Genomic DNA, 22,896 nt, shown 5'->3' with positions numbered 1-22,896 from the left:
ACCCCTTCTATATATTCCTTTGTCAAGCAATAAATTCTTAAATCGAATATATGCTTCTATATGTTGTTTTTTCAGAATTTAAAATTAAACCACTAAATTTATATATATATATATATATATATATATATATATATATATATATATATTAATTTTGATATCACTTTGGAGTTATTTTTATTTCATCCAGAATGTCCTATTTTAAGGAGTTAGATATTTCCTACATTAAAACTCAACTGTGTGTCTAAGTTTGTCCTCGTGGGGAGGCAAGTGAATAAGCACTGTTTATTGAGTGACCTGAAATTCATGTGATCACGACCGAAAAGTTGCAACAAGAGATAAACAATCCTCAACTAACACGTTTGTAAAATATCATTCAGGTCATGACACCATATCGTTTTGTATCCTGAAAATGATGATGCCAATATAGGCCCTCTCGATGTGTAACAATGTTAATTATGTTTTTGTATTTAAAAAAAAAAAAATTCTGTTATATGTACTTGTAACAAAACAAAATTACATATTCCAAAAATCGCATAAATTGATCAAGTAGTTTTTTTATAAAGAAAATCATTTTTAAGCGGTTAATGGCAATTCGCAGACATTACGACATAAATCTAGTGTGAATTATTGTTGAGTTATCACCCTTTTTTTTTTTTTTTCAAAATGGTCATGTATTTGATTTTCTTATTTAAAAATAAAACTAATTACTTTATATGATTTTTGGAATATGATATTTTTGTTTCATCACAGGTATGTACATCTTACAGATTATACTTTTATTTTGTTTTTTTAATAAGGAGTGAAAAACAAAAGAAGAAGAGTGAAACCTGGCCAATGAGGGTTGAGGACATTTGTTGGATGAAGTGAAATGATCATATGAAGGATGTGTGTAATGTGAGTCTTAAAGACGGGCTTAATTCTAATGATTTTAAGGGGAGATAAAATCTAGACAAGAACCTTTTAATTTAGATGAATAAACTCAATCCATTATTTGTTTTTCTATTTTTCTTGTATTCTTCAAGTTTTGTTACCTTAGTGATACAATCGGAGCACAGGGTGGTGCAGGTGCTAGCACAATTTCCAGAATTAGGAGTATGTGGAATAAGTTCACCTAACCTCTGCCATTACTAACCAGCAGTTTTATCACTGTCGACCAAGGGATGGTTCTATCAAGTATGTGTACGCTGTACGAAAGTGAAACCTGGTCAATGAGGGTTGAGGACATGTGTTGCATGGAATGAAACGATAGTATCATACGAAAGATGTGTGTGATGTGAATCTTAAAGGCTGGTTTAATTCTGGTAATTTCAAGGGAAGATTAAATCTGGACAGTATAGGAAGATGTTTGGAGAACAGGAGACTTGATGGTATGGTCATGTTAAAAGAATGGATCAGAGTGCTTGGATTAGTAGATGTAGTATTGTGTTTTCGACCAGGTAAAACTGTATTGGACTTATAACAAAAAAATAAAATATAAAGTTACAAGTCGGAGAAAAATAAAATGTGTATTGAATATTAAAGGAATAATACAAATATTAAATATTCAACTTGCAAAACAAATTGTGTTTTGTGGCTTTTTAAGAAGTCCAAATAAGTTTTACTTTTTACGTCCATTAGTAGACGGCTCAGTCAAGTTCGATAAATACAGAGAGGAAAAAATATGTTTCTACTATATCGAAGTCCTTGAATGAAGAGAGCGATTTAAAGGATGTTCACATCCCACTCAATAAATGGGTTGCCATGATTGGACGATGAGCAACAACCTTTGGCCAATGAAAAGGGGCCTTATAAAGAGGATAAGGTATGAAAAAGAAGCTTTATCAGAAAGGGAGGTAACTCTTTTTTTTTATATAGTAGAACAGTTCGAGTAGCAGGTTTAGTTCACCATGTAAAAGACCTAGTCAGAGATGGGTTACTTTGGAAATCCATTTCTGAAAGCTGTCCAATACGTACCAACATGTTAAATCAAATATGAAGATGATCTTTTTTTGTTGTTTTACTATTTTTAAATTGAATGAACTGAATCTAGGAAGTATGTTTTATATTTCTGTATTACTTGTTAATTTTGGGTAGGCGTCATGAGACCATCTTGTACGCACCTATGTATGTTATTGTAAACTGATACTAATTTTTTATAAAATTGCTTTACCAATAAATGCTTTAGGATTCGTTTTTCTTTTGTTTTTTATGCCTTTTGAGATTTGCTATTTTAGATATTAGGTCATGGCTATTATATGCCTAAAAGGATTGTCTATAGATGAATACTTAATTTCATAAAATTTCTATTGCTAAACCGTTTCATATTGGTATAAGTCTGTCCATGTACTTCCATGCTTCATGGTCCTAGATATGACCTTAAACTATGTCTGATGGTGAAGCCCCAGCTTGCAGGCTTTGGGGGAGTGTGGTGCCACCCTTTAATTGCCATTGCTCCCAGGTCCACTCTGACCCGGAGTGGTAGTACCTGTTAGGGTCACAACTATGGGTTAAATAAAAACGGATTTGAAAAAACAAATATACTCTATTAAAAAAATTTTTTTAAATCACTGGATTTGGCATTAAATAACCTGAAAAAGGGTTGATATGCCATAAAACAAAAACAACCAATCCATGCTTCATTTCTTCTGTATTAGTGAGGTGTTTAAATCTTTTGTTAAATGTGATTCTTTATTCTTCTTCAGAGCAATATCCAGAACATGGCAAAGAAAGAGTAGTATAAAAACCGATCTGGAATCTGTTTCCTCAATTAAATTTTTCACTTTTTTTTTGTAGATTTAATTCCACGTGAAAATGCTGAGGCATGGTTAAAATATTTAAAGAATGAGTTTCCTGTTATTCCATTTAAAACATCTTTGCAGAAACAGAAATCAAATTTGGTAATTATTTTTATTTTTTTTAATTTCAGGTGCTTCTATATTCGAATAATAAAAAAAAAAATATTGAATTTCAAGCAAAACAAATGGTACTTACGTAATTGTCATGTCGCAAATATTAACAAAAATTACGAAAACAACAAGTTAGAAAATTAATTAATCATGAAAAATGGCATGTGTAAAATCTAGCAATTAACTTTTAAAATCTTCCAATTCGAATTGAGGAGTTAATAGGGGAGGTAATTAAGTTTTGAACTTCTCGGAAATCTAATGCCAAAATTCAAACAGTTAAAAAAAATTATTTTTAAAAACATCACAAATTATGTATATATGTTATGTTTTTGTTTTCTGAATAAATTCTGTCTGCTATACATTGTTTCAACTGAGTTACTTCCCCTTTGCTTCTGTCATGTGCCTCAGTGTGTAATCTTATCAAAGTATTTTTACCCTTATTAGAACTGCTTTTCAGAAATAATTTTCTACCATATCGTTTTCCATAATTTTTGGATATGCTATTATTTGCGACATGACAATTATGTAGATACCATTTGTTTTACTTGAAATTTAATATTTTTTTCCTTATTTAAATATAGAAACACCAATTTTTAAAACTGTTTCTTTTGTTTTTCTATGTTTCTTTGTTTATAGTTATATGGCAGACAATTTTGAATCTGAGACTGAATTTGTCTTTTTTTTTTTTTTTAAGTGACATTCATGCTGTAGGTCTGAATATTAGCAGACTTAAAAAATAAACAGTTAGCATTGAATGACTTTGCATTTCAGAAGAAATGCAAAATTGGGGGCACATATACGCAAACAATGAGTTTTATAAATTAGATAATAGTAAAACATGGTAGGTTATAGTCAGCTAATATACTTCCTAACTTCTGGCATGGCTGCTACCGGAAGTGGTGACAAGTCAAATCAGTTCTTTCACTTTTATTGTTCTTCAGTATTTCTATTGTGAAGCGATTTATTGAAATAAAATATAAGAAAAGGACATTATTGAAAAGTATACAATAAAAATTTAAAAATTATGCAGATAAAAATAACAGAATTAGTCTTTATTTGTGCTTTTAATAACAAAATTAAAAAGTAAAAGTTTTATTTAAAATTTTATAAAATATATTTATGAATTTTTAAAAATGCATTTTTTTTTTTTTTAATTTTAAAAATGTTTTTTATTTTAATTTATATAACAAATATATATTTATCATAGTATAAAAATAAATTATGGAAATCAAGATAACAAAATTTCAAAAATCATAAAAAACATGTACAATACATAATATTCCCAAAATAGTTTGAAAGATTTTTAGAAATGTTTTCAAGAATTCTTTCAAAAAATAAAAGTGCAAAAAGTGTTTTCAATAATTCTTAAAAAAGAAAAATAATTTTGATAATTCTTAATTAAAGTAATATAAAAAAAACGTTTCAATGATTATTAAATAAAAGAGAAAAAGAATGATTGGAAAAATGTCATAAAAAGAAAAGAGTACATAAACAGGGGGACATATGCGTGAGAAAAAAAGCGAAATAACGGATTTGCCTTGTCACTGTTTCCAGTAGCAGCCCCGACGGAAGTTAGGAAGTACATTAACTAACTATAACCACATGGTACGATTCTCCAAAAATCTAAGAAGTCGTAATAATTTTTATAACATACAGCAGTTAATGTATTGTTTATGCAACAGTAAATGATTAACTGAATCAATTATTTAAATATGTATTTCAATTTTGTTTCATGTTATTAAATCTCTTTAATTTTTTTATTTTAGAGCCAGTCTAAAAATGTATCCATGTGGAAAGGCTTAGAGCATAAGACGTCAAATTGCCTTGGGGCGGACATTTTGATGAAATTGCTTGGAAACTATTCTCGTAACGAAGGCATCAAGACAGTAATTCGTGTCGGTATTGTTGGTCTACCAAACACTGGTAAAAGCAGCCTTATAAACAGCTTGAAACGTTCTCGGGTTTGTGCTGTTGGTGCTACCCCAGGACTCACACGCTCTCTGCAAGAAATTGCGTTGACCCAGTCCATCAAATTGTTGGATAGTCCAGGGGTTGTAATGTCTGCCAACCCTTCTGATACTTCTCTAATTCTCAAGAACTGTGTCAATGTGTCTGACCTTTCTGACCCTATCCTCCCCGTTGAGGCAATCCTGCGTAGATGTAATAAGGATGAGTTGATGCTTCGATACAATCTTCCAAAATTCCGAGATGCGTCTGAGTTCCTTGCTATTTTGGCCCATAAATGGGGCTTTTTGAAAAAAGGTGGGGCCCCTATTGTTGCTAAGGCTGCCGTCATCATCCTCCAACACTGGAACAGGTTAGTATAAAGGTTTTGTTAATGTTTCATAGAATTGATTTTATAGTTTTAGAAGCACAATGTATGAAAGTGTAATGTTTGTCAAATGTTTGTGTGTGATGTTCCTTTTTATGATTATGTGTCATGAAACTATTTTCTTTGTTCAGGAAATCCGTCAAGCTGCCACATCATCATTATATTCAGTTTAATATCCATTTTACATGCTGGCACGTGTTTAACAGCTTTATAAAATGCATTTCCGAATTAACCTTTCTCTGGCAATTCTTTATTTATTCCCCTTTCTCTAAAGCCCATTTTTACCACTTCTTCCCATGTTTTGGCCTTCTCTTGTAAACTGGACCTACTATAATAACTCTTCTACATCTCCTAACCCAAGAAGTCTCATCCGTTCTGTAAACATGACCATACCCTCTTCTCCACATATCTCCCTATCCTGTCCAGATGTAATCTTCCTTTGAGGTCATCAGAACTAAGCCTGCCTTTAAGGCTTATATTACACACATCCATTGTATCAATCTCATATCATTTCTCTCCCTGCAACACGTCCTCAACTTTCACTGGCAAGGTCTCACTTTCCTACATCATCACATCGTGTACACATACCTGATAGAATTTAAATGCATACTAGACACTATTCTATAGTGTCTTCGATCTCTTTGTCCAGGGGTTTGTCAGAACAACATGGCAGAGGATAGTTCACCTCACAAGTAAACCACGGCCAAAGATTCAGAATAACATAGTATTTGAAGCCTAAATAAGATCTCCTTAATATGGCTAACCCACACCAACTTAGACGAGGAGTCATGCACTTTCTTCAAATGATGTTACCTCAAGTAACAACACGAAACTGGATACTTCACCAGACTAGATAAATTCTTGTTCTGAAATCTGGTAAGACCAACAAAGCACTAAAAATATATTTAACATATATAACTGATCAATTGGGGAGAGGAAAATTAATGTTCTTAATTTCTTTAATGACTCAACATTTGAGGGATAAAGGAAAACTTAAATAGAATATTAACAGATATCTGTGTATCTCATACGGAAATCAAGTGTTAGCCCCAGGAAGGGGCTCTTTGATTGATGAGGACTGTGATTGAAATTAAATAAAACAACAAAAAAAAAAAACTCTTCCCTCAGTCGTAATGCTCTATTAGTTTGTAATGCTCTATTAGTTAGTAATGGCAGAAGTTCCCTGAACTTACTCTATCCACTCTTAACTCTTGAAATCACACATTCGTCTACCATTTCTACTAATCACAAATGGAATTAGACCAAAAATGCTATGGCAATATATCCTCTCCTTGAACGAATGACATTTCAGACTATGGTTTAATGCACTGTTATACTTGAAAGGTTAGTAGTTCAGAAATTGTGATTTTTATTAATTCTTTGTTTCAATTTGTATAATTTTTCTGTATTTAAATGTTTTTTTGTTTGTTTGTTTTGTTTTTAGTGGTAAAATTTCCTATTTTACTCACCCTCCTGAGTTAGTATCGACACACATCAGTGCCGAGATTGTCACAGAAATGGGAAAGCCTTTTGATTTGGACTCTCTGCTTCAAGATGAAACAAAAATATTGAAAAGTAAGATTCATTCCAATTTTATTATTTACTAGTTCTCTTTGACTGTGGCACAATAAGGATACTCCTTTTTTGGGGAGCTGGGGCATCTGCATTAAAAAACCTTGTAGCAAACTTGTCTTGTACTCATGGGGGAAATAAGCAGATACAGGCAGAGGCAGGTATTTCAAAATGTCAGAATATGCCAGCCAGGTTTGACTGACAGTTGTTTACAAAGCTTGGTTGAGTCAAAAGTATCCAAGTGCCCAAAATGTCATCTGAATTTAAAAAAACACAAAACTTGTGCATTAAAACGTTTATTTCTCTTTCTCATTCTCTCTCTTTCATTCTCTTTCAATGAGGAAAGAGAGGAGAATTGAATTAGAATGTTTTAAACAATTAGAGCCGAGGATACCGAACAAGACAGTCGCATGCTAGTGACGTTCAAAGCAGTTTGCGCCATCCGTGACAAACATAAGTTTACAATCACCAAATTTAAAATGCTCCTACTATATTTTTATTAAAAAAAAACAAGCAGTCCCTGCCATCAATCACGATAAAATGCTGCCTGTTCAGGGCTCTACCTTGCGAGTGAAACAGTCATATTTGCGAGTGATTTTTCAAAGTGGTGACTAGAAATGATGAAACGCTTATCTTTTGACGATTGTATTTCTTTCACTGACAATCTTCCAAGGCTTTTTTTTTTTTTTTTTTTATAATTTAGAATGTTGTTGGAAATCAAATCCGTCCTCTTAAAACTGCAAAAGCACATTTAAACATAAATGTGAAATAGTTTGTCTGCAGAATCAAAACGATCATCGAATTTAACAACCATAAAAAAGAAATTGTGGTGTTGCTAATGGAGGGGAGGGAGCAGTCAGTCACCTTAACTTTTTAAAGATTTTGAAACATCAGTTGGAGATATTTATTGATTTAAAACCACCTGAACAGTGAGATTTTTTTTTTTTTTTTTTCTCACTGGTCTTCCAACTGAAACCAAATTCCCTTCTTTCCTCATTCGTTTCTTAGTTTTTAATTTATCATTCTGACGTTTCCTCTTAGAGGGTCAGACGATAAGGCCTTAAGGAAATTTTAATAATTTCACCTGCCCGTTTTTTTTGTTTTTTTTGGTATTTAAATTAAATTAGGTTTCCTCTGAAATTTCTCCTTCCATTTTGCTGTACCAAGAATTTACTTATATATATATATATATATATATATATATATATATATATATCTGTGAAAATTTGGAATTAAATTCAGTAAATTAAAAAAATTTACTAAATTTATTATTCAACAAGGAATGCAAAAAGTTAAAGTTTTTCCTTATTCCATGGATTTTCAAAAAATGGCTCATCTCATCAGAGGAAAGGTATTTAACAAAATAATGTTTATAGGCAGTCATAAATTTTGCTATTTAGCACATAGATTGCAAAACTAAAAATTTCGCATGAAAAGCCGAAAAGAAGCTAAGATTAAGTATTAAATATATTTGATGGAATCCTACAGAGTTTTTTCTCTCTCTTGTAGTGACCAATATTCTATTATAGTTTTAATATTTTTAATACTTTTTAATGTATTAATTTCAAATATATTGATTGTAGTGTTGAGACGATTAATCGGAATTGGAAGATTTGGGGGTATCGGAAAAATTGATGCCTATTTTCTGATACCCAAACGATTCTTTTAATTGTCTTTTTTTATTTTATTTTTTTTAAAGTAAAATCTTCCATTGCTGGTAATAATGATAAAATACTAAATATTCATTGATTTTAAATTTCCAGTAAAGCTAAAATCAATAGATCACTCTCCACAAGTGTAATTTGACATTTTTAAATAATTTTGAGAGTCAGCTCGGTGCAATATTCTGAAGCAATATATTTTATAAGCATTGGCACAAGCTTGATTTTCAATTAAATGTTGACTAATGGCAGATTCCAAGGCAGAAGAAGGGTGAAAATGGCGTGGCTTGCCTAGTCTAATTTCTGCCGGTATATGTAGTAATACACACGGACGAAAAAACGCTTTGGATAATCACAGATTTCAAGGTAGTTCTACTAAAATAGCCATATTTTTTAAACCAAAGCACTTCAAGTCTTCAAATTACTACTGTTTTGTTCGGAAATGAGTATACTTTCAAATGAATTAATAAATATGAATGTACATTATTTATTTTAAGAGTTTTAAGCAAATAAAGTGATAAAAATGTGAACGTCATAAAATGGCGTTTTCGGTAAGATTTTGTAATGACCCCCCCCTGTTTGCTAAAGGTCCGTACCGTGATTGTATGAAGAATTTCGTCATGAAATTTGGGAACCAATCAGTAGAGGTGTTAATCTTAATACTGTCAAGTGTCCGAAATATTTTTGACCATTTCTTTTTTTGTTGTGTTAAAAATAAAACTTTAATATGACTAGTATCGAACATTTTACAAAAAAAATTCTTCGGACACCCAGTAGTAAGTAAATCAATCTTTTTACTATCTTTATCAATTAAAAGTATTATTTTATGTTGAGTAGGACCGCAGTAATTGATAATTTAAAAGGACCTACCCGAAAAAAAAATTGTTGCTATTTCTCGAATTTGGTCAAATGAAGTACTAGCAGCAGCAGCAGCAGCTCCAGCCTGTAGAATCAGCCATAGCACAGCACAGTGTATAAACAACACGCGTTCTTTAATTTTTATTCAAGAACGAATTAAGAAAAACATGAAAATATGAATATAAATGTTCTTATATGTTTAATTAGAGCTATTTTGTTATTAGAATAACATTAGTTTAGAACTATTCGGTTTTCAGAATGTATAATAACAATCCCAACCAATTCGGCATTATGAATCTGTAGCAGTGTCAGAATCTTTGGGAAAATCGCCATTGCAAATTTGACACCCCTAAGACAAAACTGCGAATAAAATATAAAAAAATCGTAATTTCTGTTTTTAAAGTGGGTTTTTTATTTTATTTATGGAATATACTTTCAAAATAAACTATTAAAGTTGTTTCAAACATAATAAAAATATTATTTCTTATTTGTTAAAAAACCGTGTTGACAAAATATCCGCTCGCGGTGATTGAATACGCGGACATTCATTGAATCTGTTGCAATTTCTCACATTTCTCGTCAAATTTAAAAACATGGTTAAAAAAACAAAATAAACTTTTGTAGATTGCATGCACTTTTATTCTTTAAATTAGTTTTGAACAGCGAATTTTTTTTTTTTTTTTTTTTTTTTTTTACAAAGGCATCACCACATTATCAAGGCCCAGAGGCCACTCAAGGATAAGGGTTAAAGAGTGTACAGTAGAAATTGGTCAATATAGTAATCATTAGTAATGAAAATTTGGTAAATTTAATAACTTATATGGAACGGCTCATCAAGAACTTATTTACTTTAGACTTGAACACAACCATATTGTAGTCAGCTGGAAAGCAGGAAAACGGAAGACAATTCCACAGGCGTGCAGTTCTAAGAAAGAAGCTTTGTTCATGGAATCTACGTTTAGGTTTAGGCACAGATAAAGAGTGGGGGAAATTATTGATAGTGTTTACAGCTAGACGAGTGTATCTTGTGAAAGTTTGGCGAGGGGGGACCATAGATTGAAGCTCAGTTGAACACTTTCCATGAAAATAACGATACATCAGAGACAAACTCGCAACATCTCTTCTGTGAGATAGAGGTTGCAAGGAGGAGAAAAGGACATCTCCTACGAGGCTACGAAGTCTATTTTGAACTCTATCAAGGCAGGACAAAAAACAATGTTTTACTGCGAACAGCCACAAATGTTTTTTTTTCAAAATCAAAATAAGTATCAAAATCTCGTTTATACATAGATTCGAAAAAGTTGTCAAAAAACAAATATATAACAAATAAATATTATCAAAGGCAAGATGAGTTACTTTTCTACCTAACTGGATAATTTTCTATTGTTTTTATTTAATGTAACATGTTTATTCAGCTCGAAAAACGTATAGTGTTTACCGATGTATTGGAAAATTAAAAATGGCGCCCGGCCCGACTCTTTGACACGGTAAGTTTGAGAAAAGGAGTTAAAAATAAAAAAAACTATACAAAATACTGTTAAAAACTCACCGAATATATGTCAGCCTATGTCACATGTCACGGTAACATATATTGAGCGAGTTTCTAGCAGTATTTTGTCTACTTTTTTATTTTTAACTCTTTTCCACAAACTTACCGTTTCAGGAGTCGGGCGCCATTTTAAATTTTCCAAAACATCGGTAAACACTGTTTTCAAGCTGAATAAGCATGTTACATTAAATAAAAACACTAAAAAATTATCCAGTTATGTAGAAAAGTAACTTGCTTTTGATAACATTTATTTGTTATATATTTGTTTTTTGACAACTTTTTCGAATCTGTGTATAGTAATACAAACCCTCAAAATCTATATCAATATTCTTGAAATTTTAAAAGAAAACACATCAAACTACAATTAGGAAGCTTTTTATTTCGTTATTTTTTTTTTCTACTTATTAAGCGAAAGATATTTTTACAACCTGCTCCAGCGTAGTATAAACGGCCTATTCAACCTCGAAAATAGAAATCAACAAATTTATGGAATTTTCTTTGAAATTTCGCAACGCAGTTTCTTATTAAATTAAAACTAAATATAACATTTTCTGACTTATTTACCTGTCGAATACACACACACACATATATATATATATATATATATATATATATATATCTTTCTGTAAAATATTTATTTGAAATGGAAACAGCATTTTGCAGTTAGGACAACAAAACAAAAATGAAGTAACGGTTCGTATTCCTAAAACACTCTTTAACCCTAACAATAACACTAAGTTCGAGTGGCAAGCCCCCCCCCCAATAAAATACCTTTGTAAGCCACATACAAGCATCTAAAACAAACAAAAAATAGATCCTTCCTTAAAGAAAAATACACATGAAAATAAATTGGTTAACTGTCCTAAAATGCTAGAATGGCCAGGAAATGGTGAATTATTTTACATTAAATTTTTGTGAAACTAACCGCTCCCCCCTCTAATATTGTTTTTGTTAGCTTTGTCTCTGTCAAGTTTTCAGTATGTTCACACATAATTTTCCTTAGCCCCTACAATTAATTCAAAGTCCGAATGGCAACCCTCCCCATATTCCCATTGCATAGAAACCCTCTTAAAACTACACATAATCATTTTAAAAAAAAAAAAAAAAAAAAAAAACAGTTAACTGCCCTAAAATGCTAGAATGACCTATATTAGGAAATTATTTTACATTCAATTCTAAAATAATTTGTTTATCTTTCATTAAAGTTTTTCATGGCATTTTATACATAATTTCCTAAAAAGGTAGAATCACATTTTGGAGGGGTGGTCAGAAGGAGTTGAGTGGGGTTAAACAGAAGGTGTTAATCTACAATAATACCAAAGAAATATTGCAATATATTCATTTTTAAATGGTCTTATGTTTAGATTTAAGTTTTTTGTACATAAAGCACATTACAATTTAACTTTGAGTTCTCCAACTTCTTTTCTGTTTATGGATACATGGCATTTTTAAGGAATTGCTGCATATTTATGCACATTTACTGCAGATTATTTGGAAACCATAAACTTTGGGAGATTTTCAGTTGCATATTCTGATTCCTTGTACAAAAATACACTTATATGGTAAATTTCATTTCTTAGTCTTGTGTTTTAACAAAGATATGACATTTTTACTGAAAAAGTAGTGTAAAAAATGTGACGAAACGCATATGGTCTTAAAGAGGGAAAAATATCCAAACGTGTGAGGCACAAAAATAGCCATAACTTCCTTAATTTTAATCAGATTTAAAAAATTTAAAAAGATTCTTTCTTAGCTCATCAAGCTCTTTCTATGCATACCAATATTGAAATATTTCAAGCTATTTCAATTTTTTCATGTGTATTGCTAGTATATGTAGGTTGATGTGTGTCTGCAAGTTTAAGGAGGTTTGACCCACGTAGCCAGCAGCGCACTAGCAATTAAATTGATAAATAACATTACTTTGCATGATGTGGGGCAAACTGTTCTTAGTGACCAGGGGGAATGCAGATTTTACACTGAAAACCAACCGTAATACAACAGACGGGGGACAATTTGTTACAGACTTAATAATACGTCTACCCAAACATTGACCAGTAACTCCAATCCAAGGTAGTTTTAAATAAACAAGACACTTGAACGGACCCTGCGCTATGGGAGAATTGTATTTTTCTACTTGATTAGTAATAATATAATTAATCAAATTCTCCGAATAACTATTACGAATGAAAATATTATAAGTGGTTTGCCATACTCATAGTTAAATGTGCATGAACAGATACCATAATACTTAAAATTAAATTCAAATTTTGATATATCTTTTAATTTAAACGCAAAAGAAAATACCAGTTGGGACGCTGAAAACATACACAGTAAAACAATACATTTTATTGTTGCGTTGATTGTTTATTTGTAACACAAATTAAAAAAAAAACATTTTCAGGGTTATTTATTGATTTTGGTAATGTAGAAGAAAATGTATGAATGTTTTATAAGAAAGGTGTATTAAAAAATGGAGAATAAATTTTAAAAAAATTGAAGGCTGTGGGTAAATCGCCATTATAAAATGCTCTTATAGTTGTAAACGGGTTAAAGTAGATTTATTTGTAAGATAATTGCTTTAAAATAACTTAAACGTAATACGGAAATGAACGATGTTAAAAATGTATAGAGAGTATTAACACTTGTTTATTTGGATAATTTAAACGCAAAAAAATAAAACAATTGGGATGCTGAAAACGTACACAGTAAAATAAAATGTTTTATTGTCGCATTGATTATTTGTTTATGTACACATGCGCAACTGGAAGTCGTAAATCGGATGTTGGGTTACAACACCCGTTACAAGGTCATTTGGGTTTTATAATTATATATAGATAGATTGAGGGATTCAATATATTACTAAACAGTGTTGACTCATAGAATCCTACAAAAATATCTGCTAATGCCGGACCCAGGGGGTCTTCCCATCTGAACCCCGTCGATCTGGCTATACATAACTGTATCAAAGCTGAATTCCACTGACTTAGTACAGATCAACATAAGTTCAACAAATATATTAGGGAAAGGTGGGGGAATTAGATTGCTATTATAAAGTGAGTCTGTACAAATACCAATGTAGCAGAACATTGGTAAATATGCTGGAAACGTCCAATAAACACATGAAGTTGTTTGCTAAACTAGATTGCAACTTAGGTAAATTTTCAGTCAACACTCCTTAGACCAGTGACTATTGACTATTATAGAACTAGTTCATGCTCTATACACAAAATATTGCATTACCAGTTCATTCAGTTTGGTTGAATATTTACATAAGTTGCAACAATTACCTTTAAAATGACAACTTTTATACATTTTCGGGTACGCTGTTCTGTTGGTTTTAGCGTCATAAATTACGATATGAAAACAGAAACGATTCTCTTAATCATCGCGTAAAGACTACATTTTTGTATTATTAATGTTATCGACTTTGTTACATTAAAAAAAATTCATTGCCGCTTTCTTTTCTTTTCTTTTTTTTAATGTTTTGATTTAATAAAAAAATATTCTTGGTTTAAGCGTCCTAAGACATGAAAAAATGAACAGATCTTTTAGAAAAAAGAGAGTTGTTTCTCCCAGAACAATGACAAATTGTAAAACAGCGCCATTAATTTACTATTCAGAATCAACAAACTCTGAACAACAACCCATGTTAAGCCAGCACGTCATAGATTATCTCTCTTATAATATGAAGATGCTACAATGCCTTGTGGTTCAAAGTTTGTTGCCTCTAGATAATAAATTAATTTTATTTTTTATTAAAACTGTATTCACTTATTTTTCATAATTTTTGGTGTGCATTAATATTTTTCACTGATAAGTTTCCTTATTTTATTTTGAACTGTATAAGCACATAGAAATTAAAATTTGAGATAACTAATAAGAGAAATAAAATTTGTTACTAATTGATCTTTTTATTTTTTTTTTTTTGTCTCCAGCTCTTAAGCCGTATAATCCCACTCACCTTGGAATTGAACCCTCATCGCCTGTGTCGTGCCCGATGGAAAATGATTCTGTTGAGCAATTGGTTACTTGTAATGACCCAATGAAAGATGAAAAAATGGACACTGAAAACAAGAAAGAAGTAATTTTATTTTTTAATTGATCAAGATTATTATACCTGTCTGCCTGTTCTTTAGATAACATGGCCATAATCAAAGGGACATAATTCATCCAAACTCAACGCATTAATAGTATTAATACAGTTTCTTTATATATGTAAACAAGCATCAAACCATAACTAATATTTTTTTGTTACAGAGTTAATTTAAATACTGTTACATACTTTTACTGTCATGGGTGCATAACATTATACATATGTACATCTTTGTAACCGCGGTTTCGTCAATGCTTACGCTGTTGGCCCCTAGTGCTTGCTTGTTGATTGAGAACTATGTAGACGCTAATTTGGTTTTAAAGAATTTAACAAACAAGAGGCAAATCAAATTCTTGTGTGAGAAGGAGAGAGAGCGAGATTTAAAAAGAATGAATTGGAGGGAGATACCATTTGCATATACTGAGAGGCTAACTTTAAATAATTAAAAAAAAGAAAATCTAATAATATATTCAGGTTGTGAATGTTTGCCAGTTTCTGAATTGATGATGTAAGTACTGAAATATTCTTGGATATATATTCCTAAAAAGTACCGAGATATTTTTATGTTCTTTTATATGTAATCTATATACTTACCATTTTTTGTCTTTTTTCTAGTTGGAAAATGTAACGATATCTCTTGGAGATTCCAAAACCAATTCCACTGCCAGTTTGCCCACGACGACATCTACACTTCCAAAACCAAACAAAATGGAAGGAGAACATTTGAATAAAAATCTCAAAGAACAATACAAGAAGATGAAAAAGAAGAAAAAGAAAGCTGGTATGTGACCTATAAAATTAAAACTCTTTATTAAATAATCACACAAAACCTGTAGAGTCGGTAATAAATGCGATAACACAGTTGTAGACTTGCAGAAGTACAGAATATTACAAATAGAGTGCATCAGAGACCATGATGACAATTTGCTGTAATCTTCATGAATATTGTCTGGATGTGTTCATTGTTCTTGTCCAAAATTCCCCCTATATTAACAACAAGAAAAATCTGCATGATGTATGTACCTACTCGTGACAAAATGAAAAATACATTCCCAAAATTATGTAAATTGATAAGTAGTCCTTTGTTTCCTTTCTTAAAAAAAAAAATATATATTTTTAAATGATTAATGGGAGTTCGTAGACATTACAAAAAAAAATCTCGCAAGTTTAAATGGTTGTTTCTTGAGATTATTTTCAAGACAGCAATGCGAGACAGTTGCCCCTCTCTTAATCATAAAATTTGATTATTTCTCTTTAGTGAAAAATAAAGCTATTTGATCAATTTAGGTGATTATTTTTTTTTTTTTTTAATATGATATTTTCATTCTGTCACAGATATGTACTTTATACAGACTTTTCTTTATTTTTGTTTTTGAATATATGAGAAATTCTGAACAAGAACGGAATTCATATATTCCCAAAATAGAGTAGATGACTATGACGCCATAATTTTGGGAAATGCATAGTTTTGTAAATAGGTAACTAATTATTAAAGAACAACTCAACACATAGGTATTCTCTTAAAAAAACATATAGTTAAATGTAAAAATATACATAAAGATATAATAATAGTAAGTATTGAGGGCCACTGAAAGAAATGTTGGCAACCTTAGAATTAATGTGATACAACAAGACTCCACTCATAAATTATCAGCAGATTAAAATTAAAGATGGAATTCTTAACTTCACATTCATATATAACTGCCACACATGTCTAACAACATTTATATTCAAATTCCAAGAAATTATTAATGCTTATTCATAATAGGTAATATGATGGATCAAAATAAAATAACAAGAAAACTTATGGATAATACATACTTATATGCAGTTTCTGAATTTTTTAAAGGAGGATTGATAATTTGAATTATTTGGACTACTGTTCTCTTCTTGAGTGTTATTCTTAAGATGCTTCGTCTGATGTAACCTTTTACCTTCTCCAGGTGTATCTGCAAATACCCGTAGCATAATGGGTAAAGTACTAAGTAAAATTTACTTTTAAGGTTGACTAGCCTGCGTGTCCGGCATTGCCCGGGTGTTTGGAGGTGTGTGTTGAGCAAAAAAAAAAAAAATGGTAGTAGGCAGGCAGGCTCAAACCCGTGACGCAAAGGCAGAAAAGAAAGTGAAAGAAAATCTGACATTCTACCCCTACTCCATGACGCGACCAGAAGTTTGGACCATTAAAATTATACAAAGTGAATCCAACCGATACGATGACTTGCAAAAATGGATTGCAAAAAATCAACCCCTCCTTGTAGTAAACTGCCCAGTTGTGAGTGAATTAATGTTTTTGGCCAATTTTTCGATATTTGTCATCTGAGACGTCGAGCTTCAAAATGATACTGATCTTGTGAAATCCATCATCTCTGTCAAAAGTTTTAGGCAGACATACAAACATGCATACATACATACATACATACATACATACATACATACATACATTGTGAATTACTTCAGAATTCTACCTAGGCATGGTTGATAGAACGAGAGCTGTAGATTAAATAAAGTGTTCTATTTGGAATTCTGTACAGATTCTTCAGTTCAAAAGAAAAATTTCCAGATTCAATAAGATATACCTGAAGACGGTCAAAGGTTACATTTGTCCAAAACATTGTAATAAAAAAAAAACACTCAAGATGAGAACCATAGTCTGAATAATATAAGCTTATCAGTTGTAACTATTAGTATACACCAAAAATTAGGGAAAATCATTGAATAGAATTTTAATAAAAAATAAAATTAATTTATTCTGATTTCACAAACTTTGAAAAATAATTGCATCAAGCCAACTTCTAGTAGATTATCCAATAAATCTCCTGTGCGTCATGGGTAAGTTGCTGGAATCTGTTAAATAGAGAAGTAGTCGACCACTTCACTTAGTGACATGCAATATGGTTTATGTTCTGCTAAATCTACAGCAGATGTGCTAACATTATATCTCATAGGATTAGCAAATATCTCAACGGAGGCTTCTTTTCTAGGGCAATTGCTCTTGACATATCAAAGGCCATTGATAGGACATGGCACAAAGGTCTATTTCACAAGATCTCCAGCTACGGTATAGCTGGAAATGTCTTCTCAATTATTAAATCATTTCTCTCTGATAGGCTCATAAGAGTAGTGGTTGATGAGCAGAAATCAGGAGCTCACAGTATTAATGCTGGAGTCCCTCAGGGATCTATCCTGGGCCCAACTCTCTTCCTGATCTATATCAATAATCTCCCAAATCACATCCTAAGACTATTCATAGACATTACCACTTATGGCAACACATCAAAGGCTGTAAATGATCAAGTTCTTTCTGATTCTCTCTCCTCTGATCTTGAGCACATGGTAGAATGGGGAAAGAGGTGGCTGGTTACTTTTAATGCATCTAAAACCAAGCTTCTATCTTTACATCATCAACACTCTTACCCCCATCTAGCATCAACTGAAATGAATGACTCGTTTTGGGGAGGCTCCATGTTTTGACAAGCTTCTGGGCTTGACCTTTACTCCTGATCTGAAATGGAACACATACACCAAATCCGTTGCCAAGGTAGCTGGAAAAATGGTGGGATCCTTCTACCACTCCAGTAGATATCTCACTGCTGATGCAATTCTCTACCTGTATAAGAGCCAAGTATGTCCAAGGATGGAGTACTGTTGTCACATCTGGGCAGGAGCTGCTAGAAGCACCTTATCCTGCCTTGACAGTTCAAAATAGACTTATTAGCCTAATGGGGGGATATCCTAATCGAAACGAACACTGCTCCTCGACTTTTCCGCTGCGGACGTCCAGAAAGCAAATCAGCTTTGATCAGTGCGGTGAAAACCATCATATCAGACAATTGCTTTTCATTCGGACACCCCCATTTTTTCTGGGAGCTGGTTTTCCCTGCAACCCAACAACTTGAGGAAACAAAACCCAAAAAACTACCACGTAGCCAAAGTTGGGAAAAACTGGTTCGCAGCAAAACTTAAGTGCAGGGTTTCATTCTCTCTCTGACATGATGTTGACGCGATGTTTGACCTAAATAAATTCACGCACCTGTCATGTTTACTTTTTAATCGATAAATTAAAAAGCTTCTCATTAATCTCCCTTCGTGGCCAAGCAGGTAAGCCATCAGGGTTTTTTTCCCTTTCTTTTCCACCTTTGCATCAAGCCTTCGGGTTCAAGCCTACCTACCAAAGCTTTTTTTTTCTTTTACACCTCCAAAACACCCAGGCAACACCAAGCACCCTCGCTAGTTATCTTTTAAAAATTAAAACATTTTTCATTGTTTCACTAAATGTCTTTTCTTATCACTAGTGATCAGGTGCAATAACTCTATCACTAGAGGTTATCGTTTATGATGCAAATGGTGAATTCTTATTTAGCAGAATGTGGCAGCAAAACTTCAATAAATTGAATTTCTTAAGTAAAAAAACTATTGGATTGTTTTTTCCATAAAATTTGACTACCAGTTTTTAATAATCATCATTTTAATCATCATAACAAGTATGCATTTTCTAAAGTTAGAATTTTGTTTAGCATATTTACCAAGGAGTGTTATGTCGAAGTACTAGATATTGTTATTTGAAAATTTTGAAGCTTCACACATTATTCATTTATATATATATTTTTTTTTTACATAATTGTTTACAAATATTTTTTGTTTTTTTCACAGATGTGTTGGCTGGAGAATTGGCTGATGATATGCTTATTGGTATGGATTTTAATAAGGATTCTGATGAGGAAATGGGTTCTGGATCAGACTATGATGTTGATAGTTACTTCAAATAAATTGTCATTTGAACATCAAAATGGAGTTATCTGTAAATAAAATATTGGAAATAAAATTTTAAAATTGTGAAAATCTTCTGTTTTGTACTTAATTTGTAATACCATATATGTCCCCCACAGAGTGTTAAGGGGGATGGGAAGAAATAAATCATTAACAGAACAAAAGTAGAGAAAGTGAGGTTAGTCAAAAGACGATGAGAGACATCAAGATCTTTTAACTTTTAGAGACGGGAAGTTGGTAGTTTTCAAAATAGTCATAGGAGTGGCCAAGAAGGTGAATCATTTATGCTTATTCTGCGACAGAGAAGATTTTTAGGATTTTCAGTATCCGAGTCAATAAATTTAGGAGTTAGTTTAGTTTATTACAGTTGATGGCAGGTTGTGGCTCTGAGGAGTTTTACTCACCAATAGTGATTACCTCGACAGACAATTAAAATGTTGATATTAGCGTTTTCCCCAATGGGAAACTGGTTAAAATCAGCTAACGTGCTTCCAGCATACCACTACCAGAAGAAAGATAAACTTAGTCATTTCTTTTTTTGCATGGTGCAGAACTCAAATTTACATATGTTAAAGCCTAAAACTGCACCATTTGTTCATTTTCACCAGGATTTGACGTCCTCTGGGGATGGGGGGGGGGGCTTAGTCATTTTTTTATGCCGCGTTCACTGTGCACTCACGGGGGGACCATGCATGCTTCATTTGTGATTTAAAATATCAAAAACATGTTTTGCACTCTTCTTTTTAAAGAATTATTGAAAGCACTTTAAAATCTTTTTAAGTAATCAACTATTTCAAAAGTGCATAGAAACACTAATTGTGCTATTTTTATCTGTATAATTTTTATTGTATACTTTTTAATATCCTTTCATTATATTTTATTTCAATAAATCGCTTCACAATAGAAATACTGAAGAACTATAAAAGTGAAGGAACTGTAAGCAAAACAGTATTCAGCACCTTAGATCTCCACCTTTCCATCCACAATCAAATGAACAAACTGAACGATTTCGATTGTTTAGCCTTAATTTAAACCTACGCCACTTTTGATTTGGTAATGGGCGCAACAGCTAACACGTCACATATTTTTTTTCACTTTCTTTTCCTCCTTTGCGGTATGGGTTCGAGCCTGCCTGCCTACTACAACTTTTTTTTTTTACGCTTGCAATTTTCCTTTCTTTTTTTTTTTTTGCTCAACAGGCACCCAGGCTAATAAATATCTATTGAAAACGCATTTTATGACCATTCTTGAAGGACATATTGTTTTTAAAAGAGACTACCCCCCCCACATATTTTTATTTATTTACTGCTTTAAAACAGATAAAATCGATTTTTCTAATAGTTCATTTTCTACCTAGTTGAATAAGTTTTTAGTGTTTTAACTTATTTTAAAGTGTTTATTTAGTCCAATAAACAAGTAGTGTCATGTGTTATATGAGAACAAGAAAAAATGTCCAACATGAGAGTCTCAATAAATATGTTTAGTTTCACAAATTTTTAAAAATGATTTCTAGAGATTTTAATAGGAAATTGTAGTCATTATAAGGTCTATTTTGATCTCCATAGTTTGAATTGAGTTTTCTTCCCCTTATTTATATATCATGGCTAATCAAAACATTAGGTATCGTTTAATCATAAAATATGAATTTCTTAGTAAAATAAAAATAAAAACTGCTTGGTCAATTTAAGTGATTTTTAAGTGATTTTTTTTAATAGGACATCTTCGTTTCATTGAGTGTTATGTGAGAATAAGAAAAAAATGTCCATGAGAGGACCTCATTTTATGAGTCTCGATAATCGCTCAAAGATAGAAAATTAAATAAAATACTGAGGGAGATATAGTTTTAAAAAGACTTCCCTCTCGAAAACAAAATAAATTTTAATATTTAAAAAATATAATTGAGGGAGGGAGGGGGGAGGACTTTCGTAAAAACTCCCTCATAAACAAAACAACAAAAAATAATAATAATAATAATAAAGAAATTAAAAAGACTCTTGAATGAGAATAGAGTTTTTGATAAAATTAGCAAATAATTTTTTTTGTAATTATTTTAATACCTCAAAATAAAATATCATTATAAATGAGAAAATGTAATGCTTAAACACTAGAAATATAAACAAGTAATTAACTATAAATAAAAATCCAAAGATTTTTTGGTGGGAGGGAGGATGTGTGTTGAAACTCTCTAGAAAAGTAATTTTTTATTTTTTATGTTTTTACATCCAAATCATTATGAAAAAAGTAATCAATAGTGAAATTTATTTATCAATTTTATCTAAAACTTTACTCCAGTTGTGAAGAGTTTTTTTAATTTCATTTTATGGGGTGTTGTTTTTGTAGTGACCAGCTAAATCAAGTCGCTTGTCATGTAAACAGAAAAGTCTATACAGCCGGAATTTTGTCTCCAGTCACCTACACAAACCTGTATCGCATAAGAGACATGGCTGTAATGTATCATTTTGACACACAAATCCATGGGACTATATTTTTACCTCTTTGCACATGAAGGCAGTAAACAGGTTAGAATGTTCTTGAAACTTGATATAAAAGGCTTAGCCCGCCAAAATTAAAACAGTCCCAGCAACAATTCCGTGATCTCCAACCAGCTTTTTGCAGATTGAATAACCGTTGTTCAAAATTATCACCATGCGAACCTCAACTGTTTACGCAAAAAAGCAGCACAAATAAAAGTGTAATATAAAAACTGTAAACAGGCGAAATACTCTATCCCTTACTAAGGGAGCTACACAAACAACAATGGATGAATATTCTATGCTCACAAACTTTTTCTCCCTAATATTTTGCATTCGTAAAGTTTTCTTCATAAAATTACGCTAACATTAATAACTTCCTCAGTCTCGGAGGATTTCTTTAGTCACTAGAAGCTTCCAGCAACACATTTTTCTATCTTATCAATTTTCGTAATTTTTTGATATAATCATCTTAAAAATATGAGGAATATATAGATACCATTGTTTTCATGTGAAATTCAGTTTTACGATATCCGAATTCGTTCTGATAGTGTAGAAGCATCGCCTTTTTCTTTCTCTTGTATCTGTTTCTTTCAACCAAACAAATATGGATACTCAGTTTCTGCTTACAGAGAAAACAACTTGTAATGTCTTAATAAATTTATCATTAAAAATTAATTATTTTGTATGCATAGACTTTGTTATTCT

General features: G+C 31.6%; 1 protein-coding gene across 1 annotated transcript in view; it reads left to right on the top strand.

The window, feature by feature from the left end:
* LOC145293994 (guanine nucleotide-binding protein-like 3 homolog) overlaps positions 1 to 19,789 on the top strand; it is a 38,297-nt gene extending 18,508 nt beyond the window's left edge. Inside the window, exons 8-13 of the mRNA XM_080140900.1 lie at positions 2,773 to 2,876; positions 4,652 to 5,202; positions 6,662 to 6,792; positions 14,793 to 14,938; positions 15,566 to 15,731; positions 19,601 to 19,789. Of these exons, the coding sequence (XP_079997026.1) occupies positions 2,773 to 2,876; positions 4,652 to 5,202; positions 6,662 to 6,792; positions 14,793 to 14,938; positions 15,566 to 15,731; positions 19,601 to 19,716 (1,214 nt within the window). The 3' untranslated portion in view covers positions 19,717 to 19,789. The remainder of the gene's footprint in view (positions 1 to 2,772; positions 2,877 to 4,651; positions 5,203 to 6,661; positions 6,793 to 14,792; positions 14,939 to 15,565; positions 15,732 to 19,600) is intronic.
* The last annotated feature ends 3,107 nt before the right edge of the window (positions 19,790 to 22,896 follow it).

Source organism: Euprymna scolopes, chromosome 2, assembly GCF_053919585.1.
Source record: "Euprymna scolopes isolate OS-2025 chromosome 2, ASM5391958v1, whole genome shotgun sequence".
Classification (NCBI taxonomy): domain Eukaryota; kingdom Metazoa; phylum Mollusca; class Cephalopoda; order Sepiida; family Sepiolidae; genus Euprymna; species Euprymna scolopes.
Note: the sequence above shows the minus strand (reverse complement) of the source record. Positions and strands in the feature narration are given on the sequence as shown.